Consider the following 19,407-nt stretch of genomic DNA (forward strand, 5'->3'; position numbering starts at 1 on the left):
CGGGGCCATGGCGGCGTCGGAGCAGCACTGGGGCGGCCGGGCTGGCGCCCCGAACCCGCTGCCTCAGGCGGAGCCGGGCGCGGGGCTGCGAGGCCGGGGAGCTCCGGGAGGCCGGTTCCTGCCCAGCAGCCGGGCCAGGGCAGGCGGGGGGGACCGCGCCGGCCGCATCCCCGGGCGGCGGCAGCGGGGCCCGGCGGCAGCGGGGCCGGGCGGGCGGAGCGCGGCGAGGGGCCGCGGGTGGCCCGGGGCTGCGGGACTGGCGGGGGACGGCGGAGGCGGCGAGGGAGATCCCGGAACCCCCGGGCCGGCGGGCGGGCGGTCACATCCCCTTCCGGCCCCTCCTCCTCCGCCGCCCCCGCCTCCCGCCCGGCGCTGCCCGATCTCGGCCCCGCTCCCGGCCCCGGGGACCGGCCGGGCGGGGAAGGGCAGGGGTGGCTCCCGGGAGAAGCGTCTGAGTAGCGGGGCCGGCAGGGCGAGGGAGGGGATCCTCCCTTTAGGCGGCCCTGGTGAGGCACATCTGGAGTGCTGTGCCCAGTGCTGGGCAGCTCTGGGCGAGATGGGCAAGGAGCGGCTGGAGAGGGTCCTGCGGGGGCACCCGGAGGATTTGGGGCTGGAGCAGCTCTCTGATGAGGAGACACTGCGGGAGCTGGACCGGGTCGGTCTGGAGAAGGGAAGGCTGAGAGGGGATCTCAGAATCCATGTCAATATCTCCCCCAGCATGGTGCCAAACTCTCTTCAGCGGTGCCCGGTGACAGGATAAGAAGCAATGGCCATAAACTAAAACATAAAAAGTTTCCTCTCAGCATAAGAGAGAACTTCTCTATGTTGAGGGTGGCAGAGCTCTGGAAGAGGTGCCCAGGGAGGGCGTGGAGTTTCCCTCTCTGGAAACATTCCAATCCCACCTGGGCACGTTCCTGTGTCACCTGCTCCCACCCTGGCAGGAGGGTTGGACAGGATGATCTCCAGAGATCCCCTCCGACCCCAACTAATCTATGATTCTGGGGAAAAAAACTGTGAAAAGGCCCCAAAAAGCTCGTGTGAAATCCCTTACCTCTTTAGAAAGACCACCCAAGTTGTTTTCCCACAGATCTGACTCTGCAGGGGTCTCAGAGCCTCTGGCCAGCTCTGGACCCTGGATGCTTGCAGAGATGGACAGAGAAGAAGAGATCCGTACTGGATCAGCTGTGTGCACAGCCAGGAATCTGTCACCCTGCTTGCACAAATGTCTTCACTTCCCCTTATGAATGCTCTCAGCACACACAGAACTAGATACCAAAAACAGCCATAGAGTCCAGTGACAATTGAAAAAATGTTTTATTGACCTATTTTTGTGCACCATTTGGTTCAAAGATGGAGTTAAACTGCCAAATTCTTCAGCAGGCACTGAGAGTTCCCTGAGCTAAAGAGCAGACCATGGTGCTGAAGATATTTAGTTTTTCATACAATCTCCCGTTCACCTTGGGGATAGAAGAGGGTCAAGGCAGCAGCTTGAGGTCAGGGTGTTTTGATCAAAGGTCTGTGGTTGCTCCCACCCGACAACAGGAGAACACACAATTGCAATTCTGTGCTGTAGCCTCCTGCTCAGGGCAACCATCTGGACACAGAGCAGCTTGTTTATACTGACTCCTCCCTTATGACAAATCCAAACACACTCTGTGTCTCCTATGCCATATTCAAGGTCTCTGGCAGACCTGTATTTTTCATCTTCTAACAATAGCAGCTAAAATGTAGCACTTCATACAGCCCTGCGGGATCCTTCATCTCTGCTGTGCCAGGCTGCTCCTACATCACTAATTCTTAGTCAGGAGACTGAGCTCAAACCATTTCTATTGGATTTCTCCATCAATCACTCAGTTTGCAGGTACTGAGGCTGGTTGTGCTGCACACACACCCACACAGGAGAGAGAAATTCTTGTGCTGAGACAAATCCAGGGTCACATCTGTTGAACTCTGCGGAATTCCTCCAGGTTTATCTCAGTATGGAGATCAGCTTCTCACCGAGATGATATAACCCCCACTCTGCTCCCACGGATTGGAGGAAAGGGAGGAAATGAAGCTGTCAGCACAGGCCAAACAGCCCGAGAGAAAATTTGTTACAAAACCCAACACTAACCATTCTTCACTGTAAAAGTTACTCTCTTCTGGGTCTGACTGCAGCATCCTGGATAATCTCTCCTACCGTGGCAGGGCTGAAGCAGAGTAAACTCCAGAAGACAACCATGGGTCCACAATAGTCAGAAAAACCTTCACCAAATTAAGCAAAACCCATTCCAAATATGTAGTAGAATCACAGAACTGTTTGGGTTGGGAGGGATCCTAAAGACCATCATGTTCCACCCCCCTACCACAGGCAGAGACATCTTCCACTAAACCAGGTCGCTCCAAGCTCTATCCAACCTGTCCTTGAACCCTTCCAGGACTGTGCTGTGGACAATACAGGCTGTAAATATGTTCTTCCTGGCTTGCCTGAGATCTGTGCAGATGAATGCACTTACTTTTTATTTAACAGACCAGGTGAGTTTATCATTCAGGCCAACAGGCAGTTATTCCTTCTGATGCTGTGCAATCATAAGCAGCAAAGTGGGGCAGGTCCTTTGCCAGCAGTTCCCAGCCTCTTTCCACTCAGCAGTTTCTCCAAAAGCATTTCCTGTTTCCCAGAGCACTGCTGTAGTTAATCTGGGACAATGCAGAGGCAGATGAGTCAGCTGGTCACTCCCAAATGTCATGGTGAGATACCTGCCTTCTTCCCCTTCCTGAAGGGTACTACATGTTCTGCCCCCAGCCCTGCTGCCAGTTTTTGTGAACATGACTCTCCTGTTAGACTTGAAAGCTGCCCAGTAGATTCAGAAATTGTTAGAGAAGAAAATAAGAAGAAATTCATAATTGTTAGAGACAGAAAAGTTGTGTGAATACAGAGTAAGTTTAAAAAAAAGCTTCAGAGTGTTTTTTCAATCCATGTACATACTACCATTTATTTTTTTCCTAAGAGATACTTCAGCACTTTTTCTGTTTACCTCCCATTAAGTGTGGGTTCTCACCCAACAGCTGCAGTGACATTTCCTCCATAACAATACCTTAAAAACTCAACTTCTTCACCAAATAATACAACTTAGCATGCTAATTAACAGTCCTCAGGAACCTGAGAGAACCATTTCAAGATGTCTCTAATCTCAGTGGGATTTGTCTCTTCTCAGGTCTGTGCAAAGCTTTTTATTTGCACCACTCAGCTGAACAGCAAAACTGCACGGATGGTACAGAAGTAATGCAATAAGCAGCAGTAATTGGATTAATAACCCATTAGCACAAATTTAAAATCTCAGTGGTTATTCCTAGGAGTAAAGGAATTCTCACTATTAGTACATGAACACTGGCACCAAGAAACAAGAAAATTCTTTTTGCAGATGAGTCATGTTGTGTTCTTATTCCTACAGACAACACTCACCAGCAAGGGAACTAGTTACCAACCCCACTTCTGAGCACAGCTGCAGCATGTATTAACCCTGGAGGAGGCAGCACAGGAGGTGCTACAGCTGCTTTACAGTGCCAGACACTGGTGAACAAAGAAATCAGATTGGTCTGAGCTATTTCAATGCCTGCATGGACCTTTTAGTTCCCCATAGAAAAATGAATACTTACTAGCTTTTTCCCACCCTGCTTTCAACTTTTTTTTTTCCCCTTAAACCAGAGAAGTCATAGTTTCTTCCCTTCCAGCCTTCCTGCTTAGAAGTTGCCCAGCACAATCCCACAGACTATTTCAAGAATTTAAGGGGCCACTGCTGTTGCTGGCTTGTTGTTTGGTTGCTGCTGTTTTGCAGAGCTATGCTGAATGGGAACTGCCAGCAATGACCTTGCTGAAGCCTTGTTACAGAATTTAGGTCTTGGCACAGCACTGGCTGAATGTGGAAAGATCAATAATTACCCCTCATGGTCACTGGGGAAAATACTGAGACCTTTGGTTCTCTCCCATCAGGAAAGATCCACAACCAAATCTCACCAGCTGGTGTTTTTCTTGGGTTTAAAAACAAAAGTGCCAGGTATTCAGGAGTAAGGGATGAGTCACATGCCTCTCCCATTTAACTCATTATTAATGCCAAAATATCAGGAATCCTGCAGCAAGCAGGAGGAATCAGAAAGCTCAGAGCTGAAGCAGTCCAGCTCTTAAATTGTTTTTTAGCAGAAATCCATTAATTTCCCCTGTGGTAATAAGAGAAACAGCTGCTAAATTACAGCATTGGGTAAGGGGGGGGAGTACTTTTCTAAGTGAAAGATGCAGACTGCTAAACCTTTTTTAGCCTTTTTGAACCAGTTTTGTCCATGGAGGTGTGTGTTATGTGGCTACCAGCAGCATCATGGAGATTTGAAAGTGTCACCATCAAACCTTGGGTTTCAAATTTCCCCAGTCATCTTGAGGATGTGATTGTTGCAACACTTACAAGGAAATCCTCTTAAAACTCACACCCAACAATTCCCAGGTCTTGTGTGGAGCATTCCAGTGATACCCCCAACAAGTTCAGTACTATTTTCAGAGGCAGCACGGGCAGTTGTGCAGCAGCAGAACGGATTAGCCATGTCCTTGCCTGTCCTTAGCCCCATTGTGCTTTAGGATTTGGGCAGCAGCGCTGGTGGCAGCCGCCCAGGCCCTGCTGTTTGGCAGGGCAGCGAGGCGGAGCTGCTGGCGAAGGGAAGTGCCACAAACGCGATCCAAAGGTGCCATCTAGTGCCTGCTTGGGACCACAGGGAAAGCAGCCCCAGCTGCCGGGACAGCAACGAAAGGAATTTCTAGTTCCCAGGAAAACACCGAGGAAAGAATTTTCCCGTGTGCCTGAGGCAAGAGTGCAATTGGATTCAGGGGTAATTGGGACAGATGTTCTATCATCCTTTTTAAGAATTACAGTGCTGTGGTGCAAGGATATATTTGCAATACAAATATATAGAATACATATATAATAACCCAGCTCTAATACAGCACCTGGAGCTGAGAGGATTCTCCAGGGAAAGCATCACATTCTTCACAGAGAACGTGACTACATGCCTGCCAGCACTTGGCTCAACGTGTCCACCTCTAACCTCTGGCCTGAAGATCTTCACCAGTGTTACACTGGGCTCCCTGTCATCCCCCAGTCACCTCTGCCTGACTCACCTCTCCAAGGGATCCTGCAGGGAGGCAATGCTTGGAAAACCACTGTGGACACCAGACAATCCTTCCAGAGGAACCCTGTAAGGGCTGAAGAGGAAGCTGAAGCCCTGCAGGGATGAAGGGCAACAACTAAGAGAAAAGACAGTGTAATCATTCCAAGTGTCCTAGCACAAGGAAACTTGAGCCAACCACAGCTCTCAAGCTAGACTAAAAACAAGCCAATGCACACACTGCTGAAGGACTGATTTGTTTCAAAAAATTTATTGAAATGTAAAATATTTAATACAAAACCATATTGGTACCTCCTCAAAAGAGGAGGTCACCTCTCAGGCAGAAAAGAAAAGACCAGCAGGATATACACAAACCAGGACACTGCTTGTCCAGAGCTCCTGGCTCATATGGACAGAGACAGCCACATCCCATCTCATACCCCTGAGACATTCAAGTCATGAACAGCCAGACCCAAACTGTGGTTAAAAAGGCTGTGGATACTCCTGTTCTCTAAACACATGCCCAGGTTTACATTCTTAAGAATGAGGGCTATCAGTCAGGGGACAGACTGGCAGATCTGTATCAGAAGTAAATTAAAATCCAAATCATCATCTGGGGAGAGAGAAACATCACAAAACAAATCCCTTCCTCTCTGTCATTCTGCACAAAGTTCTGGGGCACTAGACACAGCAACAGGTGCTAGGAGACAGGTCCCAGTTACATCTGATCTTTATAAAGGTCAGATATCAATTTTTCAGGCCATTGCACTAAAAGGCTATTGTACTTAAGTACTACTTTGTACTAAAAGGACACAGGAGATATCCGAGGAGTGAGGAATTTTGGTGGTTTCTGAAGTGTGGAATGAATGTTGGGAACTGGAACACTGAAAAAAACCCATATAATACTGAGAATCAAAGCTGCCATGCTGGGATTTCAAATGACTGCTTCTGGCCACATGCCCTATCCTATCCCTCCGAATCCAGCAACCTCTGTCGAGCTTCCAGAACGATCTCCTCTGTCACCTCTGGTTTGAGAATGTCCTTGATCTGCAGTGGAAAGAAGAGCAATATGAGTACCAGGAATCAACAACTACTTCTGCACTCTGTGGGGAGAAAGGTCCCTGACATACAGCAGCAACGAGCAAGGGAGTTTAGAGGGTTGTGTTGAAAAAAGACCTATGGCAGAGGGTCCAAGGCATAATTAACTCTGCCAGTTGGGAATTCTTAGAGAGACCGTAGGAAATCAAAGGAAGGCTACTAACCCTCCTCATCTTCCCTGAAGGACACACACTGTATTTGGGAAGGGCACAGTTATACTTCTAAAGAACACCTCATTGGGAATGAAAGCAGAATTCAGATCTCATTTATTCATGGGAAGAGAATTGGCCATAACTGTGCTGGCAGGAATCACAGTGAAAAGCTGTACGGCAAGAGGTCAACTGGAGGCAGTCTTCCAGCAGTGCAGGATGTGGATACAGACATGAGCCTGCTTTCTGTACAAAACATGACATTTACTTTTTCATTGCTTCATAAAATGCACTGTACCCTCAAACAATGCCAAAATTAATACTGTTCTCATAGGAATTAAAGGGTCCATAATCCCAGTGAGGGATACACAACATCTATCAATAAAGGGACTGATCTCTCTTTAGGGATAGTTGCCAGAGGCAGAACCTTTCAAACTATCCCTGAAATTGTGCAAGGCAACTTATGTTATGCAGAAGAGGAGAGTTCATACTGTCACTTACTACAGGATGCTTTGGTAAATTTTAAGAAAACTTCAGCAGCAACTGATGAAGCCTTTCTGTTCCCTCCCCTCAGCGTGGAATAAACACTACTGGTTCCTGTACCTGATGAGGAAGGGATGCTTCATAGCAATACAGGATGCTGGTGTCAAAGAGCATAATCTTGTGAGCAACCAGAGCCATGATGCAGTTTCGGAGCCGTGAGATCACCTCCCGGTCAGACAAGGGAACTGGCTGAAGAAGGACAGAGGAAAAGGGATGAATGCACAGGGAAATCATGCAAGGAGGAAAGCCTTGCTGTGCACCTAACACAGGATCCTGAAAGTCTCAGGATACTCAGGTGCCTGTGACTGTGTCAGACTAAAAACCATCACTGGCAGAAGAGAGCTCATGTTCCCTGGACACTCACTTCCAAGTTGGCAGTGTAGCCTCCAGCCTCGTCATCCTTCTGCTCTGGAGTTGGGTAAATCCAGATGAAGCCATTGTTGCCAAGGATCACAGATGCACCACAGGGCAGGTCATGGAAATGAGTCTTCTGGCGTTTCACAAGGGAGGGAGAGACCTGAACCAGGACACCCTGGGCAAGCTGGAGAGCAGACCACGAGGCTCAGTGTGAGAGACATCATGAGCCACCACAGAGAACACCAAGCAACTGATACACACCCACTCCATTCCTGGCCTAGGAACAACTCTGTTTTAACATCTTTTCCTCTGAAACAGTGAATATAAAACGTGCCTGCCTCTGGGAGCGCTGGGAGGATTAGCTAATGCCTGTGCAGCCCTTTGAAGATGAAGAATACTCTAAGTGCTTAGCAGAAATGTTAATAATATCTTGATCGTAACTACACATCAACCATCCCTGCAGAAAAATGAGGAGTCAGAGGCCCAATTTAGCAGAACACTTTCCCCCATAATCCAATCACTGTCCTTCACCCTTTGTGCAATAAGCACACTTCCCTTTCATCTTTTAAGTGCTAATACCCTTGGTCTGGCAATCCCAAACTGCAGCCTACGCTCCAATGGCCCCTTGGCTTATTTCAATGCACAAAACCAGAGATAAATGCCAACTGTGTAAAGCCTAAAATAGAGCCCTGGGGAGAGGAACAAGTCACAGGGGCAACAGCCAGCAGAAGAGCAGTGAGGAGATCTCTCCCCAGGATTTAATTCCCAAGTGGCTACTGGGGGAAACAGAACTAGCAGGCAAAAACTGCAGACAGGGAGAGCAGTGGATCAAAGGGCAACTCAAGGACACCTTCTTTGCTTTGGGGAAACTCTGCTTGGTGGTCCCATGGAAGAACTGAGAGGCTTTCTGTCCTGTAGGAATGGGTTATAACAACATCCTGCTCTACTCCATTGCTCTTTTCTTTAAAAAGCCTCCAAAAGGCCTTATACAAATCAGCTGGTGCAGAATGAACCCAGGATCAAGGGCTTTGGAATAACTCACCTTCCCATACTTCAGGCTCCGGGTGTGCAGCGATACAGCCCCATCAGAAAATATAGACTGGACCTCTGCCTGTTGGTGCCACTTAAGGAAACAGGGTCCCTGAGGCTGCCCAGTGTCACCCCAGCATAGCTCTCACCCCCCGCCAGGCCAGCCAACCTCTCCCTGTTCTTCCCATGCCCTTGGCTCTTCTGTCAATGGGAGCAGCAGAAGGATACACTGATGAGATCCCCTTCCTGCAGGTAGTCCCTCATTGCAAGCTCATCTTCTGCTGATTTCCTTCTCTGAAACATCACAAGAAAAGTTACATGTAGCCCAGAATGAGAAAACATCCATCAGTAGCTCTTTGTGGGGGACCTTAGGATGCCATGCAAAACACAAGCAGCTACACTCACCAGCTCCCCACCAGGCAAATTTATAGACGAGAGCAACAGGACTGAATCCAGCCTGGAATTTGTTTCCACTTTCCATCGCTTCTGCTGAACCTATGGTGAAAAACACCACCAAAACTTATCGGTACACACTCAATAACTGAATGGGAGCTGCAGCTCACCAAGCTGCAGGAGGGGACAGTTCTACTGGCTTCTTCCAACCCCATCCCTGTGCAAGAACACTGACGTGTGTCAGTGTTTTAGGATCCCGGGAAGCGCTTAGAGTCGGACTGATCCACAACCACCCTCCTCCTCAGCACCGCGGCAAACACGGGGCTTTACCTCCGTAATCCTGCCCACCACGATGTCGCCGATCTCGCCGTTGTACCTGGGACAGAGAGCGGCGGTCACACACCTCACTCACCCAGCCGAGCCAGGCCCCGCCGCCGGTCCGCACCGCCGCGGCCGCGCTCACCTGGCCTTCAGCGCCCTGACACACACCAGCTTGTTCACCCTCTCCACCACTCCGGCCACCGAGGCGATCAGCTTGTCGTCCTCCACATAAGTACCGTGGCCCCTGCGGAGAAACAGCGGCTACCTAAGGACAGCCCGAAGCCGCGCCACACCGCCGCTGCCGCCTCCCCTCCGCCGCTGCCCGCACCTCATGTATCCTGTGTCCGTGGTGATGGTGTCCCCCGGTGCCACCAGGTGCTTCTCGCCGCCCCGGAGAGCGCTGGAATCCAGGGGCGCGCGGGCGGCCGGCAGCCTCATGGTGACCACCGCCATCTTGGCCCCGCCGCACGCGCCTTCCGCCCACCATGTTGGCTGCTGGCGAGAGCGCGCTTGAGGGCGCGGGCGGCGCCATCTTGAGTGAGGGCGGCGGGGGGCGGTGACTGAGCAGCCATGTTTGTTCCTGGCAGCAAAGGGTCTCTTGGGCTTCGCTCCGGTGGGGCCCAAGGGGGACCACGGCCATCTTTAGTGCGGGCAGCGCCCGGCAGTGACCCGCTCCCTCAGAACCCGCCCGGCAGTGACCCGCTCCCTCAGAACCCGCCCGGCAAACCGGGGGGAAGCCCGGGAATCCTACCCTGGGGCTCACCGGGCCCCACAGCCCGGACAGAGGCGGGGAGCAGCACTCGCAGTTCGGGTGCCCCTCACACAAGGTGCCCCCTGAGGGCAGTCCTCTCATGCCCTCCCCAGCTGGCCGGTGCTCACGCTGGGCTCAAACTGAGCGCGGCTCGGCCCTGAACCCTTTCCCCTCGGCCGAGCTGCGCCAGCACGAACTGATACGTCCTTGGAAAAGTTTTATCCATTCCAGCACCAGTTCGGCTTTAGGGCTGCGGAGAAAATGTCACGGGAAAAGCAGCCCGCCATGAGCTGACCGTCAGCAAATATGTCTCTTCCTTCCAGCAGGGCTTGCACCTGTGACCCATCACAGCCGAAATGCAGACACTAATTCATGGAATGTATCAAAGTAGCTGGGGCATCAAAGAGGGATTGTACAAGTTCACAAGAATAGGGACTGGCAGAGTGAGCCAGCCCTTACCCCAGCTTCCACACCTGAAAAAGGGCCTCTTTAGCCAAAAACTGGGTTTTCTTCCCCTCCCAGATGCACTTGTTTGTCCCACAGATGACACCACATCTCTTCACTCACAGATTGTTGTGGTAGTTAAGACCTTCACTCTTCCCAATACCCACATCCTCCCCCTGGCACATAAAATAAAGCTCTCTATGCAATCCCTCTTCTAAATGATAAATGTTCCAAGTAATTTTTATTTAGAATACAAGAGAGGTACAAATGTATTTACACTGTGTACATATACAATCAAATAATATATAATATCAAAGTCTTGTAAATAATGTTTACATAAATATTTACAAAGTTAAAGTGACAGTTGTTTGGGGTTTTTTTTCTTTTGTTTTGTTTTTGTTTATTTTCTTCTGGAAGTGAAACACGGTTTGTGAGAACTTTATACATCTTAGACTTATAATTAATATTAGAATACTTTTTTTTTTTTTAATATTTATGATACACAGCTCTCCTCCTCAGTGTGGGAACTCCAGAGGGCGCTTAGAGTTGTCCTTGGGGACAGGACTGGCCCGGGGACAGGTTTTCTCTGTCCCCAGAGGGCAGTAGCAGTTCCAACCAAAATGTTCCTTCAGAGCTGGGAAAGGGATGGGGAGAAGAGCTGCCAGGGCTGGAACAGGCACAGCCCGGCAGAGCTCAGGGTCCCCACAAAACCTGCCTATGGATGGGCATTCCGAGCTGGCACGGTGTCCCCTCTGCCCACAGCATGACTTGGGGCCGTGACAGACCCCAGTACAGGGCTCTGGCTGGAGCAAGGTAGAGGGGGCTCGGCTGCAGGAAAATACAAATGTTCACTAACTCGGGGCTCCCGAGCAGGGAAAGATGTCCCTTGGAAGGAGCTGCTGGGACCAAAGCTACTCCCAGGGCACACAAGTATGACTGGGGTGGCCGCGTCAGAGCAGTGCCAACCTTTCAGTGGGGCACGTGTCTGCTAGAGCAGAGGAGGACGCATAAGAGGAATTTTTCTTTCTACCAAATTATCTGTAAAACCCAGTCTCACCTTTTTGGCTCTCCCAGTCCTCCCCCAGTGCACTGGCAAACCCACACAGGACGTCCCCTGCCAACCCCAGGGGCCACCAGGCCACCCTGTGCCACATGTCCCTGGGGATGATCCTGCACAACTCAGCTGCAGAGCTGGGGGCTCCCCTCCTGCTGACCCCCCGCAGTCAGCAATGCCCAAAAACAACCCAACACTCTTCGAGACACAAAGCAGCTCAGCCAAGGGCCAACCCCCAGTTCATTGCATGTCTCAGCATCAGTCTTTGCTGTCCCAAATCCTGCTGCCACACCAGAGCTTCACAGCACCATGGTGGGGATGTGATGGGCCAGGGAGGCAGGGTGGGGAACAGGCAGGGCGGGTGAGTGGGCCTGCAGGGAGGCGTTGGGGGGCCGGTGGCGGGCGCTTTTCTGGTGCGCCCGCAGCCCCGCGAGCTGGGAATAGGCACTTTGGCAAACCTGGCACTTGTAGGGCCGCTCGCCCGTGTGCAAGCGGACGTGGTTGCGGAGCGTGGAGGACTGGCTGAAGCGGCGGTTGCAGAAGCGGCACACGAAGGGCTTGTCCAGGGTGTGGATGCGCATGTGGGAGCGCAGGTTGCTGCGGGAGTTGAAGCCGCGGTGGCAGATGACGCAGCGCATCCGCCCCGTCGTGCTGGCCCCTGTCTCCACCGCATGGAAATCCTCTGGGGATGACAGGAGATAGTCAGGCACTGCCCTCCAGCACAGCAGCTCACCCCACTCCAAGTGCCTGGGGTGCTGGGTGCCCTGGAAAGTCCCCACTGCCCTCCTGCTGGCTCCCTGCTGCTGAGGTCACCTATCCTGGGCAGACTGGCATCCAGGCTGGCTCTTAGGATTTGGGATGTAGCCACTGCTGGGAATGGACTCAGGCAGATTTAGATAAGGGGAACATTCAAGCTGAGCTGAATGAATCCCTTATAAATAGAGACTAAACCAATTTTCCCCTCCCTGGGCTGCAGCAGAGCTAGAGGAGATGGGTGCAGGAACTGTCAGGAATCCCCAACCACACTGTCCAGCCCCTGCCCCAGTCCCAGCTTCTCCCCTCACTCTGCTGGGCTCAGACATGGCTCTCTCAGAGTGGGGAGCAGAGTCAGGGAGTGTAGAAGTGGCTCCAAACACTCTGCTGCGCCACAGAGAAACACCTCTGGGAGCCACTGAGACAAGTGGAGAGCGAAAGCCCTCCTGTGTTGGTGGTTAAGATCCCTTAAGTGCAGAGTGGGGGTGTAGAGGCTGCATCCACTTGGTGTTTTGTGGGGTGTTGGGGCTGCCTTGCACTCACACCCTGCACTGCTCCTCCCTGCCTGGCTGGGTCAGGCAGCGACTGCCAACACCCCATCAGCAACAGCCGTGGGCAAACTGGCCTGTAGGCATTGTCCTGAATTACTGAGGACCTGCTCAAACTGCGTGAGTCATTTTATAGTCATGTACTTGTCCACAGAGAACTGGGGTATCTGACATACCCCTGGGATGTCCCTGCCTTGTGCCCACCCAATGGCCTCAGAGCTGGACACAGGGCGAACAGGCAGGGATGCTGCACCCTTGGCTCTTTCTGATGTTACCTACCATGTTTGTTCTTCTTCTGCTCCTCTTCCAGCCCTGGCACACCTGGGATGCCCAGGAAGGTGTTGTGGGAGTTCCCGTACCAGACCAGCAGCTCTTGGTCTGGAGGAATCATCTAGAAAGAGAGATAAGGAAAGGGTTGTTGGGAGGGGTGATGAACATCCATCCCTGCTCTGATCTATTTGGACCTACCCTGGCTATGCCCCACTTCTGTGAGACCCTGCTGCCATCTGGGACCTGCCAGCAGTCCCCAACACCCACAGACAGGCACGGAACAGCCCAGGATGCAGCACTGGAGGTGATGACACAGCTCAGCACCAGCACAAACCCACTCCAGGCTCTTCCCCAAGCTGGGATACAAACATTTATGGGCAAATATGCAACTACAGAGCACAGGCACAGATCTGGAGTCTCCGTAGTGCAGGACCCAGAAGTCCCAGCAGCTCAGGGAAGCCAGGACAGGGTGGAACACAGAGACATGGAGAAATAAACCATTTGTGAAGCCACAACCAGCACAAGTGACAGAGACAAAAGGAGGGAGCTGGGACACAGAGCCCCAGCTCAGGGCTCCAGCAGAGCATTTTCTCTTTGGACAGAGCCATCAGCACCTTTCAGCTGTAGGGCACAGGCAGCATCTCCCACCTACCCACTCCTGCCAGGGCTGATTTTAGAAGGTGGAAATGCAGATCCACCAGCAAAGGGCTCATGAGCCCACGGAGCAGAGGAGAGCTCAAGCTGCTGTCAGAGACCATGGCTCAGGTGTGAAACGCTGCTTATATCCCCCACCAAAGCTGCTGCGCCTGCAACAGCCCAAGGACAGCTACAAGAGCAGGGCAGGGGTTTTGCATCATCCACACTCCTGTTTCCCTGCAGTGATGGTACTTCTCCTGTCCCTGCTGTTCCTGTCGTGTTCCCACATGGCCAGGGCGAGCGGCCAGGAAATGCCGCTCACGGCTCCCCTCGTGCAGCAGCCCTGGCTGGGAAGATGGATCCTCTCAGACCAGTTCAAACAACACTAATAACAACATCACTTCATAAAAAAATACATATTTTGCCTAGCAGTCCCTACTGTTAAGAACGTAATTTAGAAATAGGAACATCCTGCATTTTGGAGGATGGTTTTCTGTTCACTGAGCATGTTAGATCCAAGTAAAACATCATACACATGAAACACAGATGCTAAGTTCAGTCACCTCAACATTGAAAATATGTTGAATTTAAAGCATCTGAAATAAAGAGGAATTTGACTTCATATCTTTGTCCCTCTGCATAAAGACCTCACTGGGCTGCAGAGGAGGAATTTGGGATTCAGAGGAAGCAGACATCCTTTTGCATCTCAAATTGATGATGTTTCTTTTCATTATTTGCTCATAACATAAAATTAGTCATTTTTAATACAAGGAAATATAATATTGCTGAAAGGATAAAACAATCTGCATGGGTGCATACATGGGTGTGTGGTTTTTTCTGCTGAAGCTGCTGCAGCCACACCAGCAGCACATGAGAACTCATGTGCTCATCCCAAAGCAAATTCAAATTGCCCCCCAGGAATCTTGTGGCCCCCAAATCAAAGGCCAAAACTTTCTGCCTTCGCTTTATTTTCCAGCAGCAGCAACTTGGTATTGCTGAGAAAGAGGATGGGAAAAACAAATCAGCAAATAAGGGCAGGAACGGGCAAAATGCATTAAAATATCCAAGGTAAATAGGAAAAAAAGGGACCAAATCAATCTGAATTTTTGGCATGTAGGTGAGAAAGGCATCCAAAGAGATGGATTCCCTGGCTGGGAAGCTACCAGGACTGGTAGGGGACGAGGGTGACAATGGCTATGCATGGACACCTCTGGTGCTGAGCAGAGCAGCACCTAAGTTAATGTTGGTGTGTTTGTGCCCTGCCGAGCTTGGGGAGCAGGGTGACAGCAGGGACCCTTCATGCCCACATCCTCTCACACATCTCTAGGGGTCCTGCCCTCTCAGCATCTCAAATTCACTGCTTGTGCCAAGGGAATTAAACTCAATCCTGCTCCACTGCTCACTGCTTCAGCCCTAGGAGCAAGCCCACAGCTGGATCATGGCTATACCCAAATATTTGCTCACCCACAGCCTCGTCTGTGCCTGCACAAGGTGTAAAAACCACAGCTGTGGTCCTAATTACACCAGCACTACCTGGGATTATTTTACTTATTTGCATAATTTAAGAACAGTAGTAAAAAGTACTTAAGGTGCTGTCACAACAGGAACACCTGCCCACAGGAATATCAGGTCTTAAAACTAGAAACACCTGAAGCCTGTTGTCAAGCATGTGAACAGCAGGGAAGTGCTTGGAGCTCTTGGGAAAGGTGGCAGAGCCCAAAGGGTACACAGGACTCTCCAGCAGGAGGAGAGAATATCTGATATTCTTCCTACCCATTCATTCTCCTTTGCCACCCAATGGCAGCAATCCCTAACCCAGCCCTGCTGTGGTCGTGCTCCATGGAGCATTTGGGTTTGTGCTCCTCCATGAGCCAGTGCAGGAGCCTGGACAGATCTAGAGCACTGCCCGTGCCCACAGAGCCAGCAGGCACTCATGGTCAACCCAGCTGAGACCCTCTCCCAGCTGCAAACACTCCTCAGGTGAGACTCTGAGCCCGATACTGGAGCGGCACAATCCCAGTGCTGGTATGGGATGGACGGGAACGTGTCCCCTCTTGTGACTCATTAAGCTAAAGCTGCTGCACAGGGCCATCTCCCCAAGCCACCACCTTCCTCCACCTGCAATAGCGTTGGGTTATGGGGACACTGCCCATAAACAGGGCTGGTCCCCACCATCACCCTGCTCTGGCACTGTGTGATTTGTATGCACATGACACCAATAATGCTGGGGAGCCAGACACCCACCTCTATCCCAGAGTCTCCTGTAGGGAGCTGTGGGCACCCTTCAGCCATCACCCCACTGCACGGCAGCCTGTGCCACCCTGGGACCCTGCCCCTGCTCCTGTGCCACACCAGCACAGACCAGCACTTCATGCAGGAGCACAGGGATGAGGGGGCAGGAAGAGCCCCTTCCCCACAGTGTAAAGCCCAGGGCAGAACTGCACCAGCACCTCTCCCTGCCCTCTCCGTGGCTCCCTGCACAGCAGAGTGATGCCCAGGCAAAGCAGTGCAGAGTCAGGCTCAGCCTGTGCTCAGCACTTGGGTTTCACAGAACCCCCCAACTTTACCCTTCTATAAAGAAGCAGGTTCTGCACAAAATCCCACTTTTTCAATAGAGCATCCAAGCCCAGTCCTTGCCCACAGCCCCATATGGGCCAGAATTGCAGCTCTTTTCATGCTTTACACCCCAAGCAAGGATCTACTCTCACCCTGTTCAACACACATCACTCCATGAGCCCACAGAAAGAGGGCAGAGAGGAGAAGGGACCTTAGCTACTCCTTGAAGCCCATGCAATGGGCCTTCCTTGTGCAGGTGGATCTGAGTGCCAAGGATGGAAAAGCTGCCATGTCCTTCCACAGACACCCCACCAGCAACCCGAAGAGCAAGGGAGGGAGAGTCTTCAGCCCCACTTACCTCAATGGCCTTGTAGAAGATGCTGTTCCCGATCTGGACCACCTCGAGGTTCTGCTCCTGCTCGTTCCGTGCACATTTGATGTAGGTCATCCAGCTGCGGTGATCCTCCTGGCTGGCATCGATGAAGTACCGCACTGTGCCGTCCTCGTTGAAGACCTGCGAGGGCAGAGAGCACTTGGTAGCAATGCTGCCTGCAGTGGGCTGAGCCCCTCCACCTCTGGGATAAAGCCCCTGGACAGGGACAAGTTCAAAGCCAGCAGAGCCTCAGGGCTGACATCCTGACAGCAGCCAGGAGATGCTGAACCCTTCCTGCTCGTGGTGCTGGAGTGCAGCAGGGCTGAGAAATGTGCCCTGCTCTCACTGGCATGACTGGTCCTGCCAGCCCCTATCTCCCTGCATAACCCAGCTCCCTTCCTCAATTTTCCTTCTCATCAGAGCCCCACCAGCAGCTCAGCCCTAGAGGAAGGGGCTGTTCAGCATCCTACAGCTGCCATGGGAGCCAGAGAATCCCTGGGTGGAGGGAGAAGGTGCATGCCAGGCCTGGAAAGATGCTTAGCAGGGTGCCAGAGAAGATGAGGCAAGTTTCTGTTAGGCATAAAATTACAATAATAATTAACAATAATTAAGAAGTGCAAGTCTGAGTCAAACAAATAGAAAAATAGGAAAACCCTCCCGGTCGGCTGTGCATTAGCACACAATGTCCTGGCATCTGGGATCCCCCCAAACTCCACGGTTTCATTCTGGATCAACCTCACCGGGTCTGGGGCAAAGCAGGGGGCAAGGGACAGGGCAGAGCTGGTTTTGTCCACTGTGGCCAGTGCAAGCAGCAACCAGTCAGGTGTTCCACCAGGACAGGATGGGCAGGGCGTGATCTGCTTGCACCGGACATGAGCAACAGCATTTTGGGGCTCTTCTGTGGCCTGGCTGCACCCCGAGGGCTGGGGAGACCTCATTCTTCTCCTGCAAGGGGTTCCTAAACCCACCTGCCCAGATATTTGCATGAATGGGGAAACTGAGGCACAAGGATAGTGCTCGATGGTGCCCAAGCACAGGACAGAGCCCCAGCACCCCGTCCCTTCTTCTCCCCAGACCAGTCGGGGCTCGGGGTTCGGGGGGGTCGTTACCTCCCACATGAGGTTGTTGTTCTTGCACAGGTCCACATGTTCGGGGGAGATGACCCTGCCCGTGAACGGCCCCATCTCTGTGCCAGCCTTGATCCAAGTCTTGGAGAAGATGCCGAGCCCTTCCCCGGGGATGGAGCTCTGGGCGATTATCACTTCCGACGGCAGCACCAGGCTGGAGAGCTTCTGCACCTCTGCGAGGGGGGAGACCAGCTCAGAAAGGGACAGGGGTGGGGGAGAGGAGGGAGACCGGGGGCAGCGGGGACCCCGCCCCACCCCAGCCCCAGCCCAGACCCCGGGGCTGAGCCTTTTCAAAGCCCAACCGGGCTCCCACAAAGCGGTACAAGGTTTCCCCCGGGGCATTGAGGAGGTACCTGGGAAAAGCATCCCGGGCTGGGCGAGGGAGCGGGGCTGGGAAAGGAGGTTAAATGGTGTCTATTTCGGCCCATCCAGCAATTTGTCATGCTGTTAAAGTGATCTGCATTCATTAAACTCAACTAGAAAGAAATTGCTAATTCTAAATTCATTAGTCCTTTAGGAATGCTGTAGCGGTACATTGTGCCTGAATGGCGCGAGGGCTTGTTTAAAAGGGCCCAGGAATTCCTCTTACAAAATGGGGAGATGAGATGGTTGACATATCGTGAATGGAAATGGAATTAGCCTTCATGGTAAATTAAGAGAGGAACAGAAATCCGAGAGGGGGAAAAGGGAGCTGGGACGCCCCGGCAATGCCGGGGCGAGAGAAAAGATATTGTCCCGGGCGGCTGAATGCGGGACGGCCCCGGCCCCCCCAGCCCGCGGTTTAAGTGGGAACTTTCTCAGGTCAAGCCCAAGTTAACCAAATGAATTTAAAGCCCTTTTTCCCCAGTCCCACGCCTGGGGAGAGCGGGGCGCCGGGACCGCATCCCGCCGCCGGACTCCGGGAGCTGGCCCGGGGATGATGGGGGAAACCGGGGGGATCGGGGAGGGTCCGGGGGGGGTCACTCACCTCCGGAGAAGGACTGAGCCAGGACTTCGGCCGTGAAGGCTGTCTTGGGGCTGCTCTTCTCCTCGAAGAGCTGCTCTCCCAGGACGTTTCTCCAGCGGCCGTAGAGGAAGCTGTGCAGGATGTCGGAGGTGATCACCTCAGCCAGAGAGAGCCCCTGCGGCTTCAGCCCAGGCTTGAGGACCAGGGCCTCGGCGGGCAGCACCGAGCCCATCATGGGGGCGAGGCGGCGGGGCCGAGCGCGACGGGGCCGAGCGCGACGGGCGGTGGGCGGCGGGCTGGGCTCCGTTCGGCTCGGCGGCTCCCGCCCGGCTATATATGAGCTTCATTGACCCTCCTAATTGGTTATTAATGACCTCCCTGACGTTGGCGGAGAGACTGCGGCTGCCGGAGCGAGGCGAGCCGTCGGAGCCCCCCCCTCCCATCTCCTCCATCCCTCCCCTCCCGGGGGTGGGGTGGCTGGAGGGAGGGAGGGACACGGCAAGCACACATACACACAAACACACACACAGGATACACATACACACATATACACACACCGATATACACACACGCGCACCGGCTCTGCCCCCCGCACCTCCTGGCCCGAGCAAACCCAAACCCGGGCACCTGCCCCCGGGCACGGCAGACCAGCAGCGAAACGGGCAGAAATGTCCCCGCCCGTGTCCCACGGACGGGGCGCACCCTCGGGCACGGTCCTGCTCCCCACCTGGTCCCCGCGCTCGTTTTGGGACTGAAACGCTGCGCTTTGGGGCCATTGAGCACCACAACGAAATCGGCGGCCCCGAGCCCGACAGCTCCCGGTGCTCTGCGGCGCTTGGCCCTCACAGCCCCGGGGGAACGGGCTGAGGCTCTCGCAGTTGGTCCCGACCGTACTCGGCTCCCCGCTGCCCCCCGCTTTCCCGGCCGGGACC

The 19,407-nt window shown here is 52.9% G+C and overlaps 2 protein-coding genes across 2 annotated transcripts; both read right to left on the bottom strand.

The window, feature by feature from the left end:
- Positions 1 to 5,379: 5,379 nt before the first annotated feature.
- On the bottom strand, positions 5,380 to 9,518 carry EXOSC2 (exosome component 2). The gene is made up of 9 exons (XM_009093423.4): positions 9,346 to 9,518; positions 9,160 to 9,261; positions 9,027 to 9,072; positions 8,709 to 8,798; positions 8,532 to 8,597; positions 8,317 to 8,385; positions 7,282 to 7,458; positions 6,978 to 7,106; positions 5,380 to 6,174 (listed from the first exon to the last, which is right to left on the bottom strand). Exons 1-9 carry the CDS (start codon positions 9,468 to 9,470, stop codon positions 6,094 to 6,096), a joined length of 885 nt encoding a protein of 294 aa, XP_009091671.2. The 5' UTR covers positions 9,471 to 9,518; the 3' UTR covers positions 5,380 to 6,093.
- A 2,047-nt stretch (positions 9,519 to 11,565) lies between these two features.
- PRDM12 (PR/SET domain 12) lies at positions 11,566 to 18,710 on the bottom strand. Its single transcript, XM_009093424.4, has 5 exons — positions 18,497 to 18,710; positions 17,512 to 17,702; positions 16,388 to 16,543; positions 12,847 to 12,958; positions 11,566 to 11,948 (listed from the first exon to the last, which is right to left on the bottom strand). The coding sequence occupies exons 1-5, from the start codon at positions 18,708 to 18,710 to the stop codon at positions 11,566 to 11,568; spliced, it is 1,056 nt and encodes a 351-aa protein (XP_009091672.2).
- Positions 18,711 to 19,407: the final 697 nt, after the last annotated feature.

Source organism: Serinus canaria, chromosome 17 (genome assembly GCF_022539315.1).
Source record: "Serinus canaria isolate serCan28SL12 chromosome 17, serCan2020, whole genome shotgun sequence".
In the NCBI taxonomy this organism is placed as follows: Eukaryota; Metazoa; Chordata; class Aves; order Passeriformes; family Fringillidae; genus Serinus; species Serinus canaria.

Excerpts from the sequence above, each read along its gene's own strand:
- PRDM12 (XM_009093424.4), bottom strand. The coding sequence starts at position 18,710 with ATGATGGGCTCGGTGCTGCCCGCCGAGGCCCTGGTCCTCAAGCCTGGG. Across the intron at positions 17,703-18,496 it reads GGCTCAGTCCTTCTCCGGAG|AGGTGCAGAAGCTCTCCAGC; the intron begins GTGAGTGACCCC and ends CCCCCCTCGCAG. Across the intron at positions 11,949-12,846 it reads GCAGAAGAAGAACAAACATG|AGGATTTCCATGCGGTGGAG; the intron begins GTAGGTAACATC and ends TGTCATCCCCAG.
- EXOSC2 (XM_009093423.4), bottom strand. The coding sequence starts at position 9,470 with ATGGCGGTGGTCACCATGAGGCTGCCGGCCGCCCGCGCGCCCCTGGAT. Across the intron at positions 8,598-8,708 it reads ATTTGCCTGGTGGGGAGCTG|AGAAGGAAATCAGCAGAAGA; the intron begins GTGAGTGTAGCT and ends GTGATGTTTCAG. Across the intron at positions 8,386-8,531 it reads AGGAAGGGGATCTCATCAGT|GCAGAGGTCCAGTCTATATT; the intron begins GTATCCTTCTGC and ends TGGCACCAACAG.